The sequence below is a fragment of the Tamandua tetradactyla genome, chromosome 15, assembly GCF_023851605.1.
Source record: "Tamandua tetradactyla isolate mTamTet1 chromosome 15, mTamTet1.pri, whole genome shotgun sequence".
In the NCBI taxonomy this organism is placed as follows: domain Eukaryota; kingdom Metazoa; phylum Chordata; class Mammalia; order Pilosa; family Myrmecophagidae; genus Tamandua; species Tamandua tetradactyla.
In genome coordinates, this window is record NC_135341.1 from 34,437,088 (window position 1) to 34,458,709 (window position 21,622).

At 37.8% G+C, this 21,622-nt stretch overlaps 1 protein-coding gene across 14 annotated transcripts in view; it reads right to left on the reverse strand.

Moving 5' to 3' along the window:
• RAD54L2 (RAD54 like 2) overlaps positions 1-21,622 on the reverse strand; it is a 244,199-nt gene that overhangs the window by 92,530 nt on the left and 130,047 nt on the right. For all 14 annotated transcript variants that reach the window (XM_077129156.1, XM_077129148.1, XM_077129150.1 and 11 more), the window contains one exon: positions 19,821-20,013. In XM_077129156.1, coding sequence (XP_076985271.1) covers positions 19,821-19,959 — 139 coding nt within the window. In that variant the 5' untranslated portion in view covers positions 19,960-20,013. The remainder of the gene's footprint in view (positions 1-19,820; positions 20,014-21,622) is intronic.

The window sequence follows — 21,622 nt, forward strand, 5'->3', positions numbered from 1 at the left end:
GTCAAAGAACAAAGCCATCCAGCAAGAAAATCCTACCTAAAAGACTGAAAATAATCTCCAGAATAAACTAATTAATGAAATTAAATGCCTAGATGCCAGCAAAAAATAACAAGCATACTAGGAAAACTGAAGATATGGCCCAGTTAAAGGAACAAACCAACAATCCAAATGAGATACAGGAGTTGAAACAATTAATTCAGGATGTTCAAACAGACATGGAAAATCTCATCAAAAATCAAATCAAGTTGACGAAGAATATAAAGAAGGTAATGGGAGAACAAAAAGAAGAAATTGAAAGTCTGAAAAAACAAATCACAGAACTTATGGGATTAAAAGGTACAGCAGAAGAGATGAAAAAAATGGAAACCTACAATGTTAGATTTCAAGAGGCAGAAGAAAGGATTAGTGAACTGGAGGACAGGATATCTGAAATCTGATAAACAAAAGAAAAGATAGGGAAAAGAATGGAAAATATGAGCAGGGACATGGGAACTGAATGACAACATGAAGCACATGAATATATGTGTTGTGCGTGTCCCAGAAGGAGAAAAGAAGGGAAAAGGAGGAGAAAGACTAATGGAGGAATTTATCACTGAAAATTTCCCAATTCATATGAAAAACTTAAAATTACAGATGCAAGAAATACAGAGTACCCCAAACAGAACAGATCTAAGCAGACATACTCCAAGACACTAATCAGAATGTCAAATGTCAAAGAGAAAGAGAGAATTTTGAAAGCAGCAAGAGAAAATCAATCCATCACACATAAAGGAAGTCCAATAAAACTATGTGTTGACTTCTCAGCAGAAACCATGGAGGTGAGACGACAGTGGTATGATATATTTAAGATTCTAAAAGAGAAAAACTACCAACTAAGAATTCTATATCCAGCAAAATTGTCCTTCAATAATGAGGGAAAAAGTAAAACATTTCTTCATACAAAAAATCACTGTGAGAATTTGTGACCAAGAGACCAGCTGTGCAAGAAATACTAAAGGGAGCTCCAGAGGCAGATGGGAAGAGACAGGAGAGAGAGGAGTGGAGAAGAGTGCAGAAATAAAGACTATCAGCAAAGGTAAAAAGAGAAAAAAAAATAGCTATAACATAAAATCCAAAAGGCAAAGTGGTAGAAGAAAGTACTGCCCTTACAGTAAAAACAATAAATATTAATGGATTAAACTCCCCAATCAAAAGACACAGACTGACACAATGGACTAAAAAACAGGACCCATCTGTATGTTGTCTACAGGACACACATTTTAGACCCGAGAACAAACATACATTGAAAGTGAAAGGTTGGGAAAAGATACATCATGCAAACAACAATCAGAAAAGAGCAGGAGTAGCTATACTAATATCCAATAAATTAGACATCAAATGTAAAACAATGAAAAAGACAAAGAAGGACAGTATATGTTAATAAAAAGCACAATTCAACAAGAAGACATATCATAAATATTGATACACCAAGCCAGAGTGCTCCAAAAGACATGAGGTAAACAGTGAAAAGAGAAATAGACACATCTACTATAATAGTTGGAGACTCTAATTCCCCACCTTCATCAATAAATACAACATCTAGGCAGAGGATCAATAAAGAAACATAAAATTTGAATAATACAATAAACAAACTAGACTTAACAGACATTTATAGAACATTATACCCCACAACAGCAGGATACACCTTTTTTCTCTAGTGTTCATGGATCATTCTCAAGAATAGACCATATGCTGCATCACAAAGCAAGTCTCAATAAATTTAAAAAGATTCAAATCATACAAAACACTTTCTTGGATCACAAAGGAATGAAGTTTACATCAGTAACAGGCAGAGGGCCAGGAAATTCACAAATACATGGAGGTTCAACAACACAATCTTAGACAACCAGTAGGTCAAGGAAGAAATCACAAGACAAATCAATAAATATCTCAAGGCAAATGAAAATGAAAACACAACATATCAAACTTTATGGGATACAGCAAAGGCAGTGCTTTGAGGGAAATTTATTGCCTTAAATGCCTACATAAGAAATAAACAAAGAGCAAAAATTGAGGAATTAACTGTTCACCTGGAAGAAATAGAGAAAGAACAGCAAACTAACCCCAAAGCAAGCAAAAGGAAAGAAATAACAAAGATTATAGCAAAAATAAATGAAGCTGTGAACATGAAACCAATTGAGAAAATCAACAAACCAGAAGTCGATTCTTTGGGAAAATCAATAAAACTGATGGATTCTTAGCAAGCTGACAGAAAGAAGAGAGAGGATGCAAATAAATAAAACCAGAAGTGGAAGAGGAGACATAACCACTGACCCCACAGAAATAAAGGAGGTAATGAGAGGATGCTATGAACAACTTTATGCTAATAAACTAGACAAAAACATAGATGAAATGGAGTACTTTCTAGAAAGGCACAAACAACCAACATAGCCTTGAGAAGAAATAGACAATCTCAACAAACCAATCACAAGTAAAGCGACTGAATCAGTAAGGGAAGCTGCCAAAAAAAGAAAAACTCTGGACCAGTTGGCTTCACATGTGAATTCTACCAAGCATTCAAAAAAAAATCAGTGCCAATCCTGCTCAAACTCTTCAAAAAAATACTGAAGAGGAGGGAAGGCTACTTAACTCATTCTATGAAGCCAACATCACCCTCAGACCAAAGCCAGTAGAGATATTAAAAGAAAAAAAAATTACAGACCAACCTCTCTAATGAATATATATGCAAAAATCCTCAACAAAATTCTTACAAATCAAATCCTGCAGCACATTAAAAGAATTCTACACCCTGACCAAGTAGGATTCATCCTGGGTATGCAAGGTTGGTTCACCATAAGAAAATCAATTAATGTAATACACCATATCAATAAATCAAAGAAGAAAAACCATATGATCATCTCGATTGATGCAGAAAAGGCATATGACAAACTCAACATCCTTTCTCGCTGAAAACACTTCAAAGGATAAGAATAGAAGGGAACTTCCTCAACACAATACAGGGAATATATGAAAAACCCACAGCTAATATCATCCTCAATGGGGAAAAACTGAAAGCTTTCTCCCTAAGAAACAAGACAAGTCCACTGTCACCATTGTTATTCAGCATTGTGTTGGAAAGTCTAACCAGAGCTATTAGACAAGAAAAAGAAATAACAAGGCATCAAAATTGGAAAAGAAGAAGTAAAACTCTCACTGTTTGCAGATGATATGATACTATATGTTGAAAACCCCAAAAAACTCCACAGCAGAACTACCAGAGCTAATAAATGGGTACAGAAAAGTGGTAGGTTACAAGACCAATACTCATAAATCTGTAGTATTTCTATACACTAGCAATGAGCAATCTGAGCAGGAAATCAAGAAAAAAATTCCATTTACAATTGCAACCAAAAGAATAAAATATTTAGGAATGTAAAGATACAAAAGACCTATACAAAGAAAACTGTAAGAAATTGCAAAAAGAAATCACAGAAGACCTAAATAAATGGAAAGGCATACCATATTCATGGATTGGAAGACTAAATATAGTTAAGAAGTCAATTCTACCTAAATTCATTTATAGACAATGCAGTATCAATTAAAATATCAAAAATTTACTTTGCAGAAATAGAAAAACCAATAACCAAATTTACTTGGAAGGGAAGGGTGCCTTGAATACCTAAAACCATCTTGAGAATGAATAATGAAGTTGGAGGTCTTACACTGCCTGACTTTAAGGCATATTATGAAGCTACAGTGGTCAAAACAGCATGGTACTGGCATAAAGATAGATATACTGACCAATGGAATAAAAAAGAGTGTTCAAATATAGACCCTCTCATCTATGGACAACTGGATCTTTGATAAGGCAGTCAAGCCAACTCAACTGGGATAGAATAGTCGCTTCAATAAATGTTGTCTGGAGAACTGGATATCCACATGCAAAAGAATGAAAAGACGATCCATATCTCACACCCTATACAAAAGTGAACTCAAAATGGATCAAAGACCTAAACATTAGAGTTAAGACCATAAAATTTTTGGAAGAAAATGTAGGGAAATATCTTATAAAACTTGTAATAGGAGGCAGTTTCCTAGGTCTTATTATACTCAAAGAATGAGCATTGAAAAAAGAAATAGATCAAAGGGAACTCCTCAAAATTAAACACTTTTGTTCATAAAAGAACTTTGTTAAGAAAGTAAAAAGGGAGCCTATGTAAGGGGAGACAAATAATTGGAAACCACATAACAGGTACGGATTTAGCATCCAAAATATATAAACAGATTCTTCAATTCAACAACAAAAAGAAAAATAACCAATTTTAAAAATGGGCAAAAGACATAGACACACACTTCAGAAGAGGAAATACAAATGACTAAAAACAAGCAAAGATGCTCAACATCACTGGCTATTAGGGAAATGCAAAACAAAATCACAATGAGGTTATATGTGGTCAGCTATAGGTCAGAGCTCCATCTGTAGCAAGGAAAAACTTTAAAAGAAAGGTAGGACAAATGTATACGTTAATTTTATCTGTTAAATGTGTAGAAGTGAAACAGAATAAAACCTCTGCTATGGTTTCTTAATATAAAATAACTGTCTAATGTTTTTATTTCTGAAAGAAGCTTCATTTTAAAATGCTTATAAAAATTAAAGCTCATTCATTTCCCAGACCATGCACCTTACCCCCCCCCCAAAAAAAAGAAAGGAAAGAAAAATGAAAAATAAAACCTCAGATTGTAAGCGTTAACTATTCTTAAATTTTGAGGTGCTTTACCCTTTGTATAGCTAGTAGTTTCCAGGAATTTTAAGTGTGTGTGTGACACCTGAAACTCAGATTTGATTCTCCAGCTCCAAAAGTTAGTATGGGTCCACACAGCAAGGGTTAAAAAAAAAAATGAAAGAGAGCAAACTCCAATTAAAGATGTGATGAAACTCATCTGGTTAAAACCAAGGTAAATCAATATACAAGGTAAAGAATAATATTGCCTCTATTTTAAAGCCTTAACTTTTGTGTGAGATAAAATAAACAAAAATTTGCACTATCTAACCTGTCTAGTCAGTTAAACAACCTAACTCAGCTTTATTTGATATGGAACCTGCAATAAGTGACAAAATCCTAGTATTCTGTATAAGTTAATATTATGCAATGATGCATTTCAGAGTATTTGGGGGCAGAAAATGAAGAAGTGCTTGCAAAGTTCCTTGAGAGACTGGGAAAAGATAGAACTATCAAGCTTCCCCACCTGGAGAATTCCTGATATTTTTCTTAAGTAAGAGTGGCTCCCAATTTAATAAGCCAAGGACTCAATTCTGAGGCTTGCCCTAATGAAACTTATTTCAGTAATAGTAAACTGAACCTACTTAGGATTAGTACGTAAAAGCCATCTCAAGGAAATCTCTGCTGTTGCTCAATTGCAGTCTCTCTCTAAGCCAAACTCTGAGCTTCCCCCCAACGTGGGACATAATTACCAGGGGTATAAGCCTGGAACTGCCAACGTGAAACATAACTGGCCCTGGCACTGTCAGACATAATTCTAAAGATGAGCCTGGCCCTGACATCATGGATGAACTGACCGAAAGGAGGAAAATAATTAGAGTTTCGATTACTTAAGAGATTTCAAATTGAGTCGACAGGTCATTCTGGAGGTTACTCTTTACGCAAGTTTCAGCCAGATACTGCAAACTGCCATAATATAGCAACCTCCAACCAACAGTGTTCCTGGAAATCCTGAAGGATATTCTGTGCTCTATAAAATTTTACTTATTTTGTTTTTCAGAGACTTGAAATTTCCATTGTTCCAATGTCAGAGAAGCTCTGAAATCCAGAGATATTGGACTCTCCAAGAATAACAACTGGTTTCATCGGTTCACTCCTTTGTCCCTTAATAACAACACCCCTTTTTAGTCTTGCAGATAGAAGAGTCATCCCCCAGATATCCCTCAAGATTGAAAGATAATTATCAAATGAGAGGGAGGAATTGTAACTGAGAAATCAGGATTTAAGGAATGAATATGACTGTTGAATTGTTATATAAACACTCCTTTTTGCTTTCTGGCATACTGAAGTAGACAGGGGAATACCTGAAATCTCTGAATTGTGATCCAGCGGCCTTGATAATGGTAGTACAGCCCTTATCTTCTGCCCCTGAGATTGTAAAAACCTTGTGAATAACCTTCATCTACACCTAGTTAACCAGTTTTTCAACTTTATAGTCTTGTAGTTACTAAAGATAGCCCCTAATGTTTGTTAATGAAAGGTCTTGGGTTCACTTGGAGAGTCTCAAATTATCTTGATGACTGAGACTGGATTTAACCTAAGTGGGCCCCCCTGACATGCAAAGCAGCTTAGACTTTAACCTATAAGTCACCTACACCTCACTCCACCATTTTCTCTCATACATTCAGTGACTAAGCATGTAATCAATCTGCACATGCTCAATAATCAGATCACCTCTAATTACATGATCTGAGGCCACTGTGATCATCTTTTCTCTAATAAAACTACCTGAATTACCGCAGTTTGGGGAGACAGATTTTGGGCTGCTAGGCCATCTGCTCTCCTACTATGCATGTAGTAATAAACTCTTTCTCTCTATGAAAAAAAAACCACGATAAGATAACATCTCACACCCACTAGAATGGCCATTATCAAAAAAAAACACAAAAGAACAAAAAACCAGAAAACAAGTGCTAGAGAGGATGTGGAGAAGGAGGCACACTTATTCACCGTTGGTTGGCTGCGGAAGGCAATTCGGCGGTTCTTCAGGAAGCTAAATATAGAATTGCCATATGATCCAGCAATCCCATTACTAGGAATATATTCAGAGGAACTGAAGGTAAGGATACAAATGGACACTTTCACACTGATTTTTAAAGCAGCGTTATTTACGATTGCCAGAGATGGAAACAGCCCAAATGTCTATCAATGGATAAGTGGCTAAACAAGCTGTGGTATATACATATGATGTAATATTACACAACTAAAAAAGAATAACATCGTGAAGCATGTAACAACGTGAAAGAAATTGAGGACATTATGCTGACTGAAATTAGCCAGAAACAAAAGGACAAACACTATATGGTTTCACTAATATGATCTAACATTAATAAGTGAATTTTGAGAGTTGAAGTTAAGAACACAGGTTATCAGGGAATAGAAACAGGGTAGAGACTGGGCATTTGGTGCTGAAGGAATACAGACTGTGCAATAGGGCTGGCTGTGAAAATTCAGAAATGGATAGAACAATACTACTTGATTATAGCACAATAACATAAGTACATTGAATGAAGCTGAATGTGAGTATGACTGATGGAGAAGGGCTGGGGACATGTATGGAAACAGAAGGATAGAGGATAAAGACTGAGACACTGTAATTTAGGAATGCCAGGGGAGTGGGCAATGATGGTGATTGAATGTACAAATAAAAAAATGTTTTTGATGAGGGAGAACAAATGGATGCCAAGAGTGAAAGGTGTTGGAAATGGATGGTATACAGGAAAAAGTACAATCAAAACAAGTTAGGGTTTTTAGTCAACAGTAATACTGTAATATGCTTCCACTGAACGCAACAAAGGCATTATGCCAAAACTAAATGTCAATAGGCAGGGGGCCTGGGGAGGGTAATGGATTCTTTGTAGAAGAAAAGGAAATGTCTTTATACAGATTATGGTGGTGAATAAAACTGTTAAAAATGAAGTGAGTGATACCCTCTGAGACAGATGGAAGAAAGGTTTATTTGGTCTGGAACTGATATTTTCTGTAGTGCATAATCTATTTCAACCTATCTGTATAGCTCATTTGAACTGAAACATGGGAAGCCCATAATTAGAAAGAGGTCCTTTAATCCTGTATAGATTATTGTAATGCCTGGATACATCCTAGAGTATATTAAGCAGATAATCAGAAAGTATTGGCAAAATCCCCTGAGGGATGGGAGAAAAATATGGAACTATTAAACCTTACCATCAGGGAATCTCTGCTATTGTGTCAATTTTAGGGACACCCAAATCAATAGGCCATGCCCTCGATCATGAGGCTTACTTTTGTGAAGCTTATGTAGGTAGCAGAGAAGCTTAGACTACTTATAGGCATGCCTAAGAGTTACTTCTGGCTTTGAAATGTATAGCTTTTTTTGTATATTTGTTATTTTTCACAAAAAAAAAAAAGGAAAAAAAGTCAATTGTGAGGACAAAAAAATATTTAAACCCTCTAGATTCCTATATTCTGGAGCAGCTAGAAGGAAAAATATAAGAGGACTGACTGTATGTTAGCCCATGACAAACTGAGATCTGTCCTGTAACTACTTGTTGAAGAGTGTTTTGAAAACCATTGCTTTTTTATTTCTTTGCTTTGTATATATATTATACTATACAAAAAAAAAAAGTTAAAAAATGAACTGCGTGATTGTAAAAACCTTGTGACTGAGACTCCCTTTATCCACTCTATGTGCAAATGAGTTATAAAATAAAGACAAGTGTGCTGGTTTGAAATGATGTATGTACCCTAGAAAAGCCATGTTTTAATCCTAAACCCATTTTCTAAAGGCAGCCATTTCTTCGAATCCCTATTCAGTGTTGAATGTTTGAAACTGTAATTAGACCATCTCCCTGGAGATGTGATTTAATCAAGAGTGGTTGTTAAACCGGATTAGCTGGAGGCGTGTCTCCACCCATTTGGGTGGGTCTTGATTAGTTTCTGAAGCCCTATAAAAGAGGAAACATTTTGGAGAAAGAAGAGATTCAGAGAGAGCAGAGCAGAACAACATAGCCATGAGAAGCAGAGTCCACCAGCCAGCGACCTTTGGAGATGAAGAAGGAAAATGTCTCCCGGGAGCTTCATGAAACAGGAAGCCAGCAGAAGAAGCTAGCAGATGATGCCGTGTTTGCCATGTGCCCTTCTAGATGAGAGAGGAACCCTAACTGTGTTCACTATGTGCCTTTCCAGATGAGAGAGAAACTCCGTTTGCCATGTGCCTTCTCACTTGAGAGAGAAACCCTGAACTTCACTGGCCTTCTTGAACCAAGATATCTTTCCCTGGATGCCTTAGATTGGGCGTTACTATAGACTTGTTTTAATTGGGACATTTTCTCGGCCTTGGAATTGTAAACTAGCATCTGATTAAATTCCTCTTTTTAAAAGCCATTCCGTTTCTGGTATATTGCATTCCGCCAGCTAGCAAACTAGAACAACAGGCATGAAAAATAATAATAATAGGTCAGGAATATGGGGAAAAACTCCTCTATGTAAAGTATGGACAATAGTTTTAATTCTACTTTAATAATATTTCATCAACTGTAACAAATGTAACTGATGTTAAAAAAAACTGAATTACAAGGAAAATGTTATCAACTGTAACAAAATTTCCACACCAATGCAAGTGTCGGTGGCAGGGTGGTATACAGGAATCCAGTATTTTATACATGATTGTTTTGTAAATCCTCAACTTCTCTAATAAAAATGTTTTTTAATTAAAAAACAAAAAGGAGACACACAGCTCAGCACAGCTCTAAGGAGCTCAGCACAACTCAGCTCAGAGCTCAGAGCTCAAAGGCAGCTCGGAGCCAGCAGAAAGGAACCACCCTGGGGAAAGCTGTTTGAACCCGGAAGCTAGGAGAGAAGACCCACAGATGTTGCAGTGTACCTTCCCAAATCAGTAAATTTATAACTAAATAAATCCCCTTTATAAAAGCAAAAAAAAAAAAAATGAACAGAGAGAAACAAGCGCTAGAGAAGATGCAGAGAAACACGTGCCTATTCAGCATTGTAAGGGAGACTGAGAAGTGCAGTCCCTTGGAAGGCAGTATGGTGGTTCCAAAGGAGGCTAGAGGTGAGGTTGCCAAAAGATCCTACAAACCTGTTGCTAAATATAAACCTGGAGGAACTGAGTATGGGAACACTGAATGGACATTTGTACACTGGTGTTTGTGAGTCACAATGGATGGAAGTGGCCTAAGCATACAATGTCTGAGGAATGGAAGGGGGAACTGTGGTGTACGCATTCAAAAGACTACTAAACAGCCACGAGAAGGAATGAAGTTGTGAGGCATGCAACTAAGTGAATGAACCCTAAGGACTGAATGAAATGCCAGAAACAAAAAGGCAAATATTATCATGCCTCACTCATATAAACTAACTATATCATAAAAATTTGGTGAACTGAAGTCAAGAGCGTGAGTTATCAGATTAGAGCCTATTGTTAAGGGTCCTAGATTGTAAGCTCACACAGCAGCCACATATATTCAGGAGTTATACCGTTATTTCTAAATTCTGAGATAGTGACCTTTTTGTACATAACATGGTCATTCCCAGAAACTTTGGGTACTTATGTGACACTTGAAACTCAGTGTTAGAGCTCTGCTGCTATGAAAGCAAGCACTACCCCATACAGGAACTGTTTAAAAAGTTGAAAAAGGGATCAGGCTTTGACTAGAGACATGAATGAAGCTGATCTGGATAGGACTGGGGTAGATCAAAACATAGGGTAAAGGATGATATTGTCCGTATTTTAAAACCTCAACTTCTATGTAAGAGAAAAAAGGGAGAGACGTTTACTTGGTACAAAATTTATATTTTGGGTACTGCATTACCTAATTTAAATTTATGGTTAGTTTATTTGAACACTACAATTACACAGAATCTTGAATAAGGCCTGAGATCCTGTTGGTTTGTACAAGTTAGGGATATAATGATATCGCGCCATATCCCAGATAATTTGAGCAGTGGATAAAGAAGTATCTGCAAAGTCCTCTTAGGGGATTAGGGAGACAGGAGGAAATATTCATCAACAAGTAGAGAGCAAGTTTTTATATCACTGAAGTCTGTGTTGTACGTGAACCTGAGCCTATATATTAACTGGCCACAAATATGTTGCCTTGTGATATTCTCACAAGTAGAGAGGACAGCCAAATCAATAGGTTGAGCCCGCGAGCTGAAAGGGAAATTAAATTTGTAGAGTCTGTTCTGCTCAACTGATGTGGCCATTACATGACTTTGATAATAAATTGTTGTAGTTTGTTCTACTCAGCTGAAGTTACCATTACATGACCTTGATAATAAATTGTAGAGTTTGTCACACTTAACTGAGATGGCCATTACATGATCTTGGTAATAAATTGTTGAAATGTGCACTCTAGCTGGGAGGACTGGCTATCCTCCCAGAAAAAGATGTATTTTGATAAAAAGAGTTATCTAGATCCCAAGAAACTCCTTGGTCCCTAGCCAGTTCCCAGAGAACCACTTGGGCCCAGTCACGTAATCTAGTTGGAACTTGGCCACAATTGTGTAAAGATACCATGTAAATTGCATGGAAGCAGTTAGACTTAGAAAGAGAATCTCATGAGAGAGAGAGAGAGAGAGAATCTTGTCTGGGAAGAAGATGCTCTGTTGTGGATTTTTACCAGTCAGACCCTGAATGCTGTCTCCGAGATTCCCCAGCACTCCTCTTCAGGTGTTGCTGCTTTCCCATATGGTGATGTAACTATGTCTCATTTTGAATACTATTTTAATTACTTTCCTAATAAATTCTGTTTTTATATCACTGAAGTCTGTGTTGTACGTGAACCTGAGCCTATATATTAAGTGGCCACAAATATGTTGCCTTTCGTGCAATGTGAGGTTAGGGTTTGCCCTATGAAATGTATTCCTGAAAAGACAGGCTAAGCCTACTGATAATTATGCCTAAGAGTCACCCTCAGAGAACCTCTTTTGTTGCTCAGATGTGGCCTCTGTTTCCAAGCCAACTTAGCAGGTGAACTCACTGCCCTCCCCCCTACATGGGACAAGACTCTCAGGGGTATAAATCACCCTGGCAATGTGGGACAGAACTCCAGGAGTGAGCCAGTACCTGGCATCATGGGACTGAGAAAGACTTCTTGAGGAAAAGGGGAAAAGAGAAATGAGACAAAATAAAATGTCAGTGGCTGAGCGATTTCAGTCAAGAGGTTATCCTGGAGGTTATTCTTAGGCATTATACAGGTATCCCATTTTAGTTTATGGTGGATTGGAGTGACTGGAGAGAAGTACCTGAAACTGTTGAGCTGTGTTCCAATAGCCTTAATTCTTGAAGATGATTGTATAGCTTTTACATAGCTTTTATAATGTGACTGTGTGATCGTGAAAACCTTGTGTCTGATGCTTCATTTATCCAGGGTATGGACAGAAGAGTAAAAACATATGGATAAAAAATAAATAAATAACAGTGAGGATAAGTGGTTAAAAAAAAAATTGGGGTAGCAATGAAAGGGAGAGGTAAGGGTTATAGGATGCATGAATTTTTTTTTCTTTTTTCTTTGTATTTCCTTTTGTGGAGTAATGCAAATGGTCTTAAAAATGATCATGGTGATGAATACACAACTATATGATGATACTGTGAGCCACTGATTGTATACATGAATGGACTGTGTGTGAAGATTTGCCAGTTAAAAAAAAAAAAACACAAGTAGAGCTGCTCATTTTAGCTCTATTAGCTATAAGGAAAAAAAGACTACAGTGAGCTACCACCTCACACCTATAAGAATGGCTGCTACTAAACAACAGGAAACTACAAATATTGGAGAGGATGTGAAGAAATGGAAGACAGTCTGGCAGTTCCTTAGAAAACTAAGTATCTAGCTGCCCTATGACCCAGCAATATCACTGCTCGGTATATACCCAGAAGAGCTGTAAGCAGTGACACAAACAGACATTTGCACACTGATGTTCACAGCAGCATTATACACAAGCACCAAAAGATGGAAACAATCCAAGTGCCCATCAGCAGATGAGCGGATAAACAAAATATGGTATTTACATATGATGGAATATTATGCAGTGGTAAGACAAAAGGAGGTTCCAAAGCATATGACAATATGGATGACACTTGAGGACACAATGTTGAGTGACATAAGTCAGACACAAAAGGATAGATACTGTATGATTTTGCTTTTATGACCATGGTAAAGGTAAATCAGAAGCTTATAATATAGAATATAGGGGAAACTATAGATACATGGGAGCTAGAGATGGGTAAACGGTTAGCTAATGAGGTTGCACTTAAATGTAAAAGAATGGATAGAACTGAAGGCAGTTCATTAGTGTGTCCATAAATATTGTCATATTGAAGGTGAACATGATTGAAGGAGGTTGTATAGAGCCACGAATCCCACTGATAACATTACAAATATAAATAAGTTCTTGCATGAACTACTTCAAAGGTATGAATCTTATACAAAGAGCTTATAATATCAGGATATGGAGGGAAACTACTATTGCATGCTATGGGCTATGTTTAACAGGAAGATATCAAAAGTACCCACAGCGATACCAGAGGTGAATAGTGGGGGGGTAGGGAAGACAAGAGTTAAGGGAGGTTTGGATTTTCTATTTGGTGAGGGTGTGTTTACTGGTTATTTTCTCTTGTGAGCAATGAATATTATATAAAATTGAGAGTGTTGATGGACTGTTATTTTTGGAGATTATATATGATGCCCAATGGATGGAGGTGAAGGATACACTGAAAACTAGAATGGTGAACTGTGGTATATACACATGATCAAATATGGTGCTGCTACAGAAAGGAACAAAATCTTGAGTCATGCAACACTGTGAATGAACCTGTGGTACACTATGTGATAAATAAGCTAGAAACAAAAGAGCAAATACTATAGGGTCATGTTCAGAAATACTTATAAGAAAATTGGGGCCTAGACAGTAAAGTTCATACCAGTCACATTTAGTCTAGAGCAGTAATTGTTATTTCTAGACATTGAGAGGTTGTGCTATATATGTATAACCTGGTATTTCCCTGGAACTTTGGGTACCTGTGTGATACCTAATACTCCAAGTAGGAATACAGCAGTTCTGAAAGTCAGCATTGCCACATACAACTGTTAAAGAAAATGAAAAAGAGATCAGGCTTCAATTAGAGGTAAGAACTAAGGCCATCTTGTCAGGACTAAGGTAAATCAGAATACAGGGGTAAAGACGATGTCAGTATTTTAAAATTTCACCTACTCTATGAGGCCAAGGAAAGAGAGGTTTATTTCGTCCAGAACCTAAGTTTTCTGTAGTACATAATCTAGCCCAATCTATATGGATAGATCACTTAAACCACCTAAATACAGGGAGTTCAGAATGGGAATGAGGGCTTATAATTCTGTATAGCTTAATGTAATGCCCAGATATTTTCCAGAGTATATTGAGCAGATAATTTAAAACTATTGGCAAAACATGTTACAGAGTCAGCGAGAGCGGAGGCAGTGGCCGATAAAAACAGCAACTGGGAGCAGTCCCCATGCCACCGTCTCTTTCTCAACCTGTTTCCTCCACCACTGTCAGAGGCTTGGAGCTGAGGGAGTAGGGCAAGCAGCCACCTCCCACCCCTCTGCCATGCCTCCCCAGCTCTGTTCCGCCTTCAGGAGTTGGCAGGGTACCCCCTCCTGGAGCTTGGATACGGCCACTGATCATCTGGCGGTGGGGGGCTCGGGGGCCATGGCCTGCACTGATGGTGGGCGGTTGGCGAAGGAGGCCCTTCTTTCTGCCCAGGGGAAGGAGGGTCAGTCGTCCCCCACTGTAATGGTTTGGAAAGATGCATGTCCCCTAGAAAAGCCATGTTTTAATTAAATCCCATTTCATAAAGGCAGAATAATCCCTATTCAATACTGTATATTTGAAACTATAATCAGATCATCTCCCTGGAAATGTGATTTAATCAAGAGTGGCTGTTAAACTGGATTAGCTGGAGGCGTGTCTCCACCCATTTGGGTGGGTCTTGGTAAGTTTCTGGTGTCCTATAAAAGAGGAAACATTTTGGAGAATGAAAGAGATTCAGAGAGAGCAGGGAATGCCGTAGCACCACGAAGCAGAGTCTACCAGCAAGCGACCTTTGGAGATGAAGCTGGAAAACGCCTCCCGGGGAGCTTCATGAAACAAGAAGCTAGCAGATGATGCTGTGTTTGCCATGTGCCCTTCCAGATGAGAGAGGAACCCTAACTGTATTCACCATGTACCTTTCTAGATGAGAGAGAAACTCTGACTGTGTTCACCATGTGCCCTTCCACTTGAGAGGAAACCCTGAACTCCATCGGCCTTCTTGAATCAAGGTATCTTTCCCTGGATGCCTTTGATTGGACATTTCTATAGACTTGTAATTGGGACATTTTCTCAGCCTAAGAACTGTAAACTAGCAACTTACTAAACTCCCCCTTTTAAAAGCCATTCCATTTTTGGTATATTGCATTCCAGCAGCTAGAAATCTAGAACACTCACCATGCCCAGAGGAACCCGGGTCAGAGCACAGGCTGGGTTGTGAGAGAGACAGTTGTCTGGGGAGTGGGCATGGAGTGATTCAGCGCCAGGCGAAGCAGAAGCGGCTGGGCGAGGCTGCGGCCAGGCAGTATGCAACTAGGTGCATGTAGCCACGCGTTAAGAAACATGGTCTTGAAGATGAATGTAAAATGATACAGCTTTTGCAATGTGACTATGGGATTGTGAAAACCTTGTGTCTGATGCTCCTTTTATCTATGATATTGACAGAATAAAAAATATGGATTAAAAATAAATAAATGGGGGAACAAATATTAAAATAAATGAAGTAAATTGAAATACTAGTGAACAATGAAAGGGACTGGTAAGAGTTTGTACTGGAAACAAATAGGGGGAACAAAGGTTAAAATCTACTGAGTAGATAGAAATACTACTGGTCAATGAGAGGGAGGGGTAAGGGTGTGGAATGTGTGAGTTTTTTCTTTTTTCTTTTTAATTCTCCTTCTGGAGTGATGCAAATGCTCTAAAAATGATCATGGTGATGAATATACTACTATGTAATGACAGTGTGAGCTACTGAGTGTACACCATACATGAAATATTTGTATGTTAAGAATGTTCATGTTTGCATGCTGCTTTGGTTTGATAATACAAAATAAATTTTTAAAAAATTGAGCTAAATTATAAAAATAAAAAATGGGGGAGATAAAGGGTAAAAATTGGGTAAACTGAAATGCTGTGAGTCAAGGAAACGGAGGGGTAAGGGGTAAAGTATATATGAGTACTTTTTTCTTTTTATTTCTTTTACTGGAGTGATCCAAATGTTCTAAAAAATGATCACGGCGATGAATACACAACTATGTGATGATATTGTGAGCTACTGATTGTACACCATGTATGGAACGTATGTTTGTAAAGATCTTTCAATAAAAATATTTTTTAAAAAAAGGCAGACTGGATGAGGCTACTGCTCCTCCTGGCTGCCACCACATTGGACTCTAGCTGCAACCCAATCTTGCCACAACCAGAAATGATGCACAGGACTTTTCTTGCTTAGTTGGGGGACTGTCTGTGAGTGAACAACCAAAGCAAGACAGTTGACAACACAAATACAGTTCCCTGGATAAAAAGGAAGTTTAAGCAGATGAAGATGATTAGTGAATCCATTCCATTTTCATAAGACCAATTCTTTTAATACAGATGCAAAAATCCTCATCAAAATACTAGCAAGCTGTGTCTAACAGCACATTAAAAGAATTATACACCATGATCAAGCGGGATTTATCATGGGTATGAAAAGTTGGTTTAACATAAGAAAATCAAATAATGTAACATACCACATTAATATACTGAAGAAAAAAAAACACATGGTTATCTCGATTGATGCAAAGAATACATCTGACAAGATTTAGCACCCCTTCTTGACAAAAACACTTGGAAATATAGGAATAGAAGGAAATTTCCCTAACATGATAAAGGGCATATGTGAAAACTCCACAGCTGGCATCCCTACTTAAAGGTTAAAGACTGAATGTTTTCCCTTTAAAATTAGGAACAAGACAAGGATGCCCAATGTAACCACTGTTATTCAATATAGTACTGGAAGTTCTTGCCAGAGCAACTAGGCAAGAAAAAGAAATAAAAGGCATCCAAATATGAAAGGAAGAAGTAAAACTCTCTGTTTCTGGACGACATGATCCTATATACAAAAAATCCTGGAAAGTCCACAGCAAAGTTCCTAGAGCTAATAACTGAATTCAGGAAGAGTGGCAGGGTACAAGATCAACATCCAAATATCAGCAGAGTTCCTATACACAAGTAATGAATAATCAGAAGAAAAAATCAAGACAGAAATTTCATTTACAATGGCAGCTAAAATAATCAAGTATCCAGGAATAAATCTAATCAATGACATAAAGGACTTGTACACCAAAAACTGTAAAACAATGGTAAAAGAAATCAAAGTTGACTTAAATAAATGGAAGAATATATCATGTTCATGAATTAGAAGACTAAATATTGTTAAGATGGCATACTATCCAAAGGGATTTATAGATTCAATGAATCCCAATCAAAATTACACAAACTTCTTTGCAGTAAGAGAAAAGGCCGTCATCAAATTTATAGGGAAGGACAAGTGTTCCCAAACAGCCAAAGCCAGCTTGGAAAGAAGAAAGAAGTTGGAAGACTCATACTTTTTAATCTTAAAACTTATCATAAATCCACAGTAATTAAAGCAGCATGGTACTGGCACAAGGACAGACAATCAAGTCAATGGAATTGACTGAGAGTTCAAAAATAGACCTCACATATATAGCTAACTGATTTTTGACAAGATAGCAAAGACCACCAAATTGGGAAAAAATAGTCTCTTCAACAAATGGTCCTGGGAGAACTTCATCTACATTTGCAAAAGAAAGAAAGCGGACCCCTACCTCACACTTTATACAAAAGTTAGGTCAAAATGGATCAAAGATCTAAATATAAGAGCCAGAACTATCAAACTCATAGAAGAAAATCTAGGAAAGTATCTGCAGGACACTGTGTTAGGCAATGGCTTATTAGACTTTATACTTAAAGCATAAGCCATAGAAGAAAAAAATAGATAAATTGAATCTCTTAAAAATTAAAAAGTTTTATGCATTAATGTATTTATCATGAAAAGAAAATAATAATACACAATGGCAAAAATACCTGGAAATCACATTTCTGATAAAGTTTTAATATCAAGAATCTATAAGCACAAAGATAATTCAATTTAAAAAAGGCAAAAAGACTTGAATAGATATCTCTACAAAGAAGATATATAAATGGCTAGAAAATCACATGAAACACATGCTCAACATTATTAGTCATCAGTGGTAAGCAAGTCAAAACCATAATGAAGGAATAAAGGGCCCGGCTCTGTGAAGGGGGTCCTGGAAAACACACACACACAATGAACAGAGTACTCAGAGGCCTGCTCTGGGGGCTGCCCATACTCTCCAGGCTCCCTGCTTTAAGTAGACTAGAACACAAAGAGGTACCCCACGGGATCATGAGGACACCTGTACAAGTGACAAGCAGAGACCTCTAGGACTCACCCAACAGCCTTCACCTGGATACTATTCAGGCCTGTACCACACCCCAACCTCTACACCAATCCATGGGCCAGGTCAGCCCCTCAGAATTGTCTTCGCCAGATTGGACAATGGATGATGGAACTCCAGGGTTATAACTTCCCCAGCTCCCAACCTCCTGAGAAGCCTATATTTCCCAGTCATTGTTCTCATGTCTTAAGGAAGTTAAGGGACACTGTTCCCATACCCCAGTGACCTTTCTCTCTGAGAGTCTTCTAGTCTCCTTCTATGAGGTTAGTGGCTGGGAATTGAAAGCCTACAAGGCAGGGAAGACTCAGCCTCCCATCTCAGTATAATGCCAGTAGGAAGCTATGAAATTAATTTGTATTGTTCTGCAGTTGAATGAGTTTTGGGAGACTTTGGCTAATGGACTTCCCAGGGGTGTTGCAGTTTTAAGCAGTCCCTATAATGGGACAAGAGATTTTGCTCTCTGGAAGTATTTCAGTGGCAACTATTATGGGAAATACTCTCTTGGCCCTTGGTTATTAAATGTCATTGAAATGATGTGTTTTTAAAATTTCATTCAATATTAATAAAATTATCCAATTACATGAAAAAAAATGAAATACCATTTCACATCCACTGGAATGGCTACTTAAAAAAAAAGAGAGAATAACAAATGCTGGAGAGGATGCAGATAAATAGGAATACTTATTCACTGCATAGCAATGTAAAATGTTGGATCTGTTGTGGAAGGCAGTTGGGTAGTTCCTGAAAATATTAAGCGTAGAGTTACCATATGACCCAGCAATTCCATTAGTAGGTAAATACCCAAAAGAACAGAAAGCAGGGACTTGAACAGATATTTGCATACCGATGTTCATAGTAGCATTATTTACAACTGCCAAAAACTGGAAGCAGCACAGATATCCATCACCTATGAATGTATAAACAAAATATGATGTATACATGCAAAGGAATATTATTCAGCCATAATAAGGAATATATGACAACATGGATAAAACTTGAAGACATCATGTTGAGTGAATTAGGCCAGAAATAAAAGACGTCCAGGTTGGGGATACATAATGGGAAGTAAAGGCTTGAAATTTATAGAGTAAAATTTATAGAATTCTTTTTTGCAACAATGGACATGTTTTGGTGATGGATTGTGGTGATGGTACACAACACTATGAACATAATTAACAGCACTGAACTATAAAACTGAATGTGGTTAAAAGGGGAAATGTTAGGTTATATACATGGTAATAGAATAAAAAAATTTTTTAAATGCATGGAACTATACTACACAGTGATCCTTAAGTTAAACCATAGACTATGGTAATAGTAAAATTATAAAAATGTGCTTTCATCAATTTTAATAGGTATACCACACCAATGCAAGGTGTTAATAATAGGGTGGTATGTGGGAATCCTGTATTTTATGCTTATTGTTCTGTAAACCCACCTTTTCTTTAATAAAAAAAAAAGAAAGAAAGAAAAAGCAGAGATTCTACTTGCTCAATAGACAACTTACCATCCAGCAAACCTTCCTCATCATCCCTGTCATGCTCCTCCACTGCCACCTCCTCCTCCTCCTCCTCCTCTTCCGCATCCTCCAGCTCCACGTCCGGGTCCAGGTCTGGATCGCTCCCTGAGGCTGATTCGTCTGACATGGTTCCCAGAGGTCCTCAGTGGGCATTACCAATTCATGGTCCACTGCAGGGGTCCTGGGTGGAGGAGAAGAGGCATCAGAATTACCAAAGGTTTCATTTAAGAGTGTTAACTCCTTCAAAGAGAAAATGCCAAAGATGAATTCCCTGGAACTTTCTTAAACAAGGCAATGTAACCTAACCCAAATCTCAACCTTCTCCCCATGTACACTTACTTATCCTGGGAAATGTTTTGGCAATTATCTGCCTAGCTCAAGCTTCTCTCAACTGCCTAGATAATATCTTGGTTATTAAAAACAACAATCACAAAAAAGAAAAAACTACACACCTCAGAATTCCATTTGCGCATTGCTTCATATATCAACTGTTCTCTGAGCACCAACTCTACATCTATATCCACCTATTGACGTATAATAAAAATGTATATGTAATTGTAGGCATTATTCTGGGCTTTGGGAATTCAGGAGAAAGCAGAACAAAGTGTGTTGGAGAAGGCTAGGAAACTGGGAAAAGCTGCTATTTTTTTATAGGGTGGTCAGAAAAGTTTTCAACGAGCAGAGAACAGAAAGAAGTGAGAGAGCCACAAGACATCTGGAGTCTTCCTTGATATTTCTTGCAGAGTGAGCAGCAAGGGCAGAGCCCTGAAGTGAGAATGACTGGGAGTGCTTATGGAATAGGGAACCAGTCCTGGAGTAGCACAAGAGTTGCCTGCTATCCAGCTACCTTAATGATGGGTTCCAGTGAATAGCTGGTTATTCACCACAATGACACTTTCCCAAGCACCTGAGGTCACTGGCCTCAGACTCCCCAGGTCAGAATGCCCTGTGTCTACCTCTACTCTCAGGCTGTGCCCTTATTCTTGGTGCATTTCCACTTTCACCTCTTCCAAGAGGACTTTGCCAGCTAGCCCAGCTTTCTGGGCTCAAATTCACTCTTTTAAAACTCAAGTTGTACTGCTGAGCACAGTTAACAAATTTCACTGAAGACTTCACATGGCTACCCAAAGTGTTTGTCTTCAGTGGTCTTTGGCTTCTTTCATAAACTCCCAAGGACAGGGATTTTTCTTGGGGAGCATCTTCTATCATAAACTCCCAAGGACAGGGATTTATCTAGAGGACCAAGTCTTTGTATCCTGGAGCTAGAGTCCCACCCAGATTATTCATTCATTCATTCCCTCATTTGATGACCTGCTCTCTGCATGCCAAACACTTTGTACACCCTAAACACTGGGAATACAAAGGTGGGTGAGACACAGTCCTCAAAAAACATATTCTAAATGTTTTAGAGAGACAGAGGTTCTCTCACTACCAGATAATAAAACAAATTCTACAATGCCTGTTTTGATCGCAAAGTGACCACTTTTCCAGCAACCTCAGAAAAGGAAAACCCCATATACGAGGAACCAAGACAATAAAAACACTAAAATAACAAGAAACTCAAAGTCACATGATAGGCCCTGATAAAGCAGAAGTAGAATGGTGTCTTTTTCTCCTTCAAATCACATGGCTATTACCTAGAGGGGTCATTTCTTCTTGCGAGTAAAAAAAACAAGGTCTAACCATGCATTTCCCCACCAAAATTCAACAAATGGTGCTGCAATAATGGGATAGTCACATGGAAAAAGAATGTGACACCCAACATACAGCATGCAAAAAAACAGTCAAGA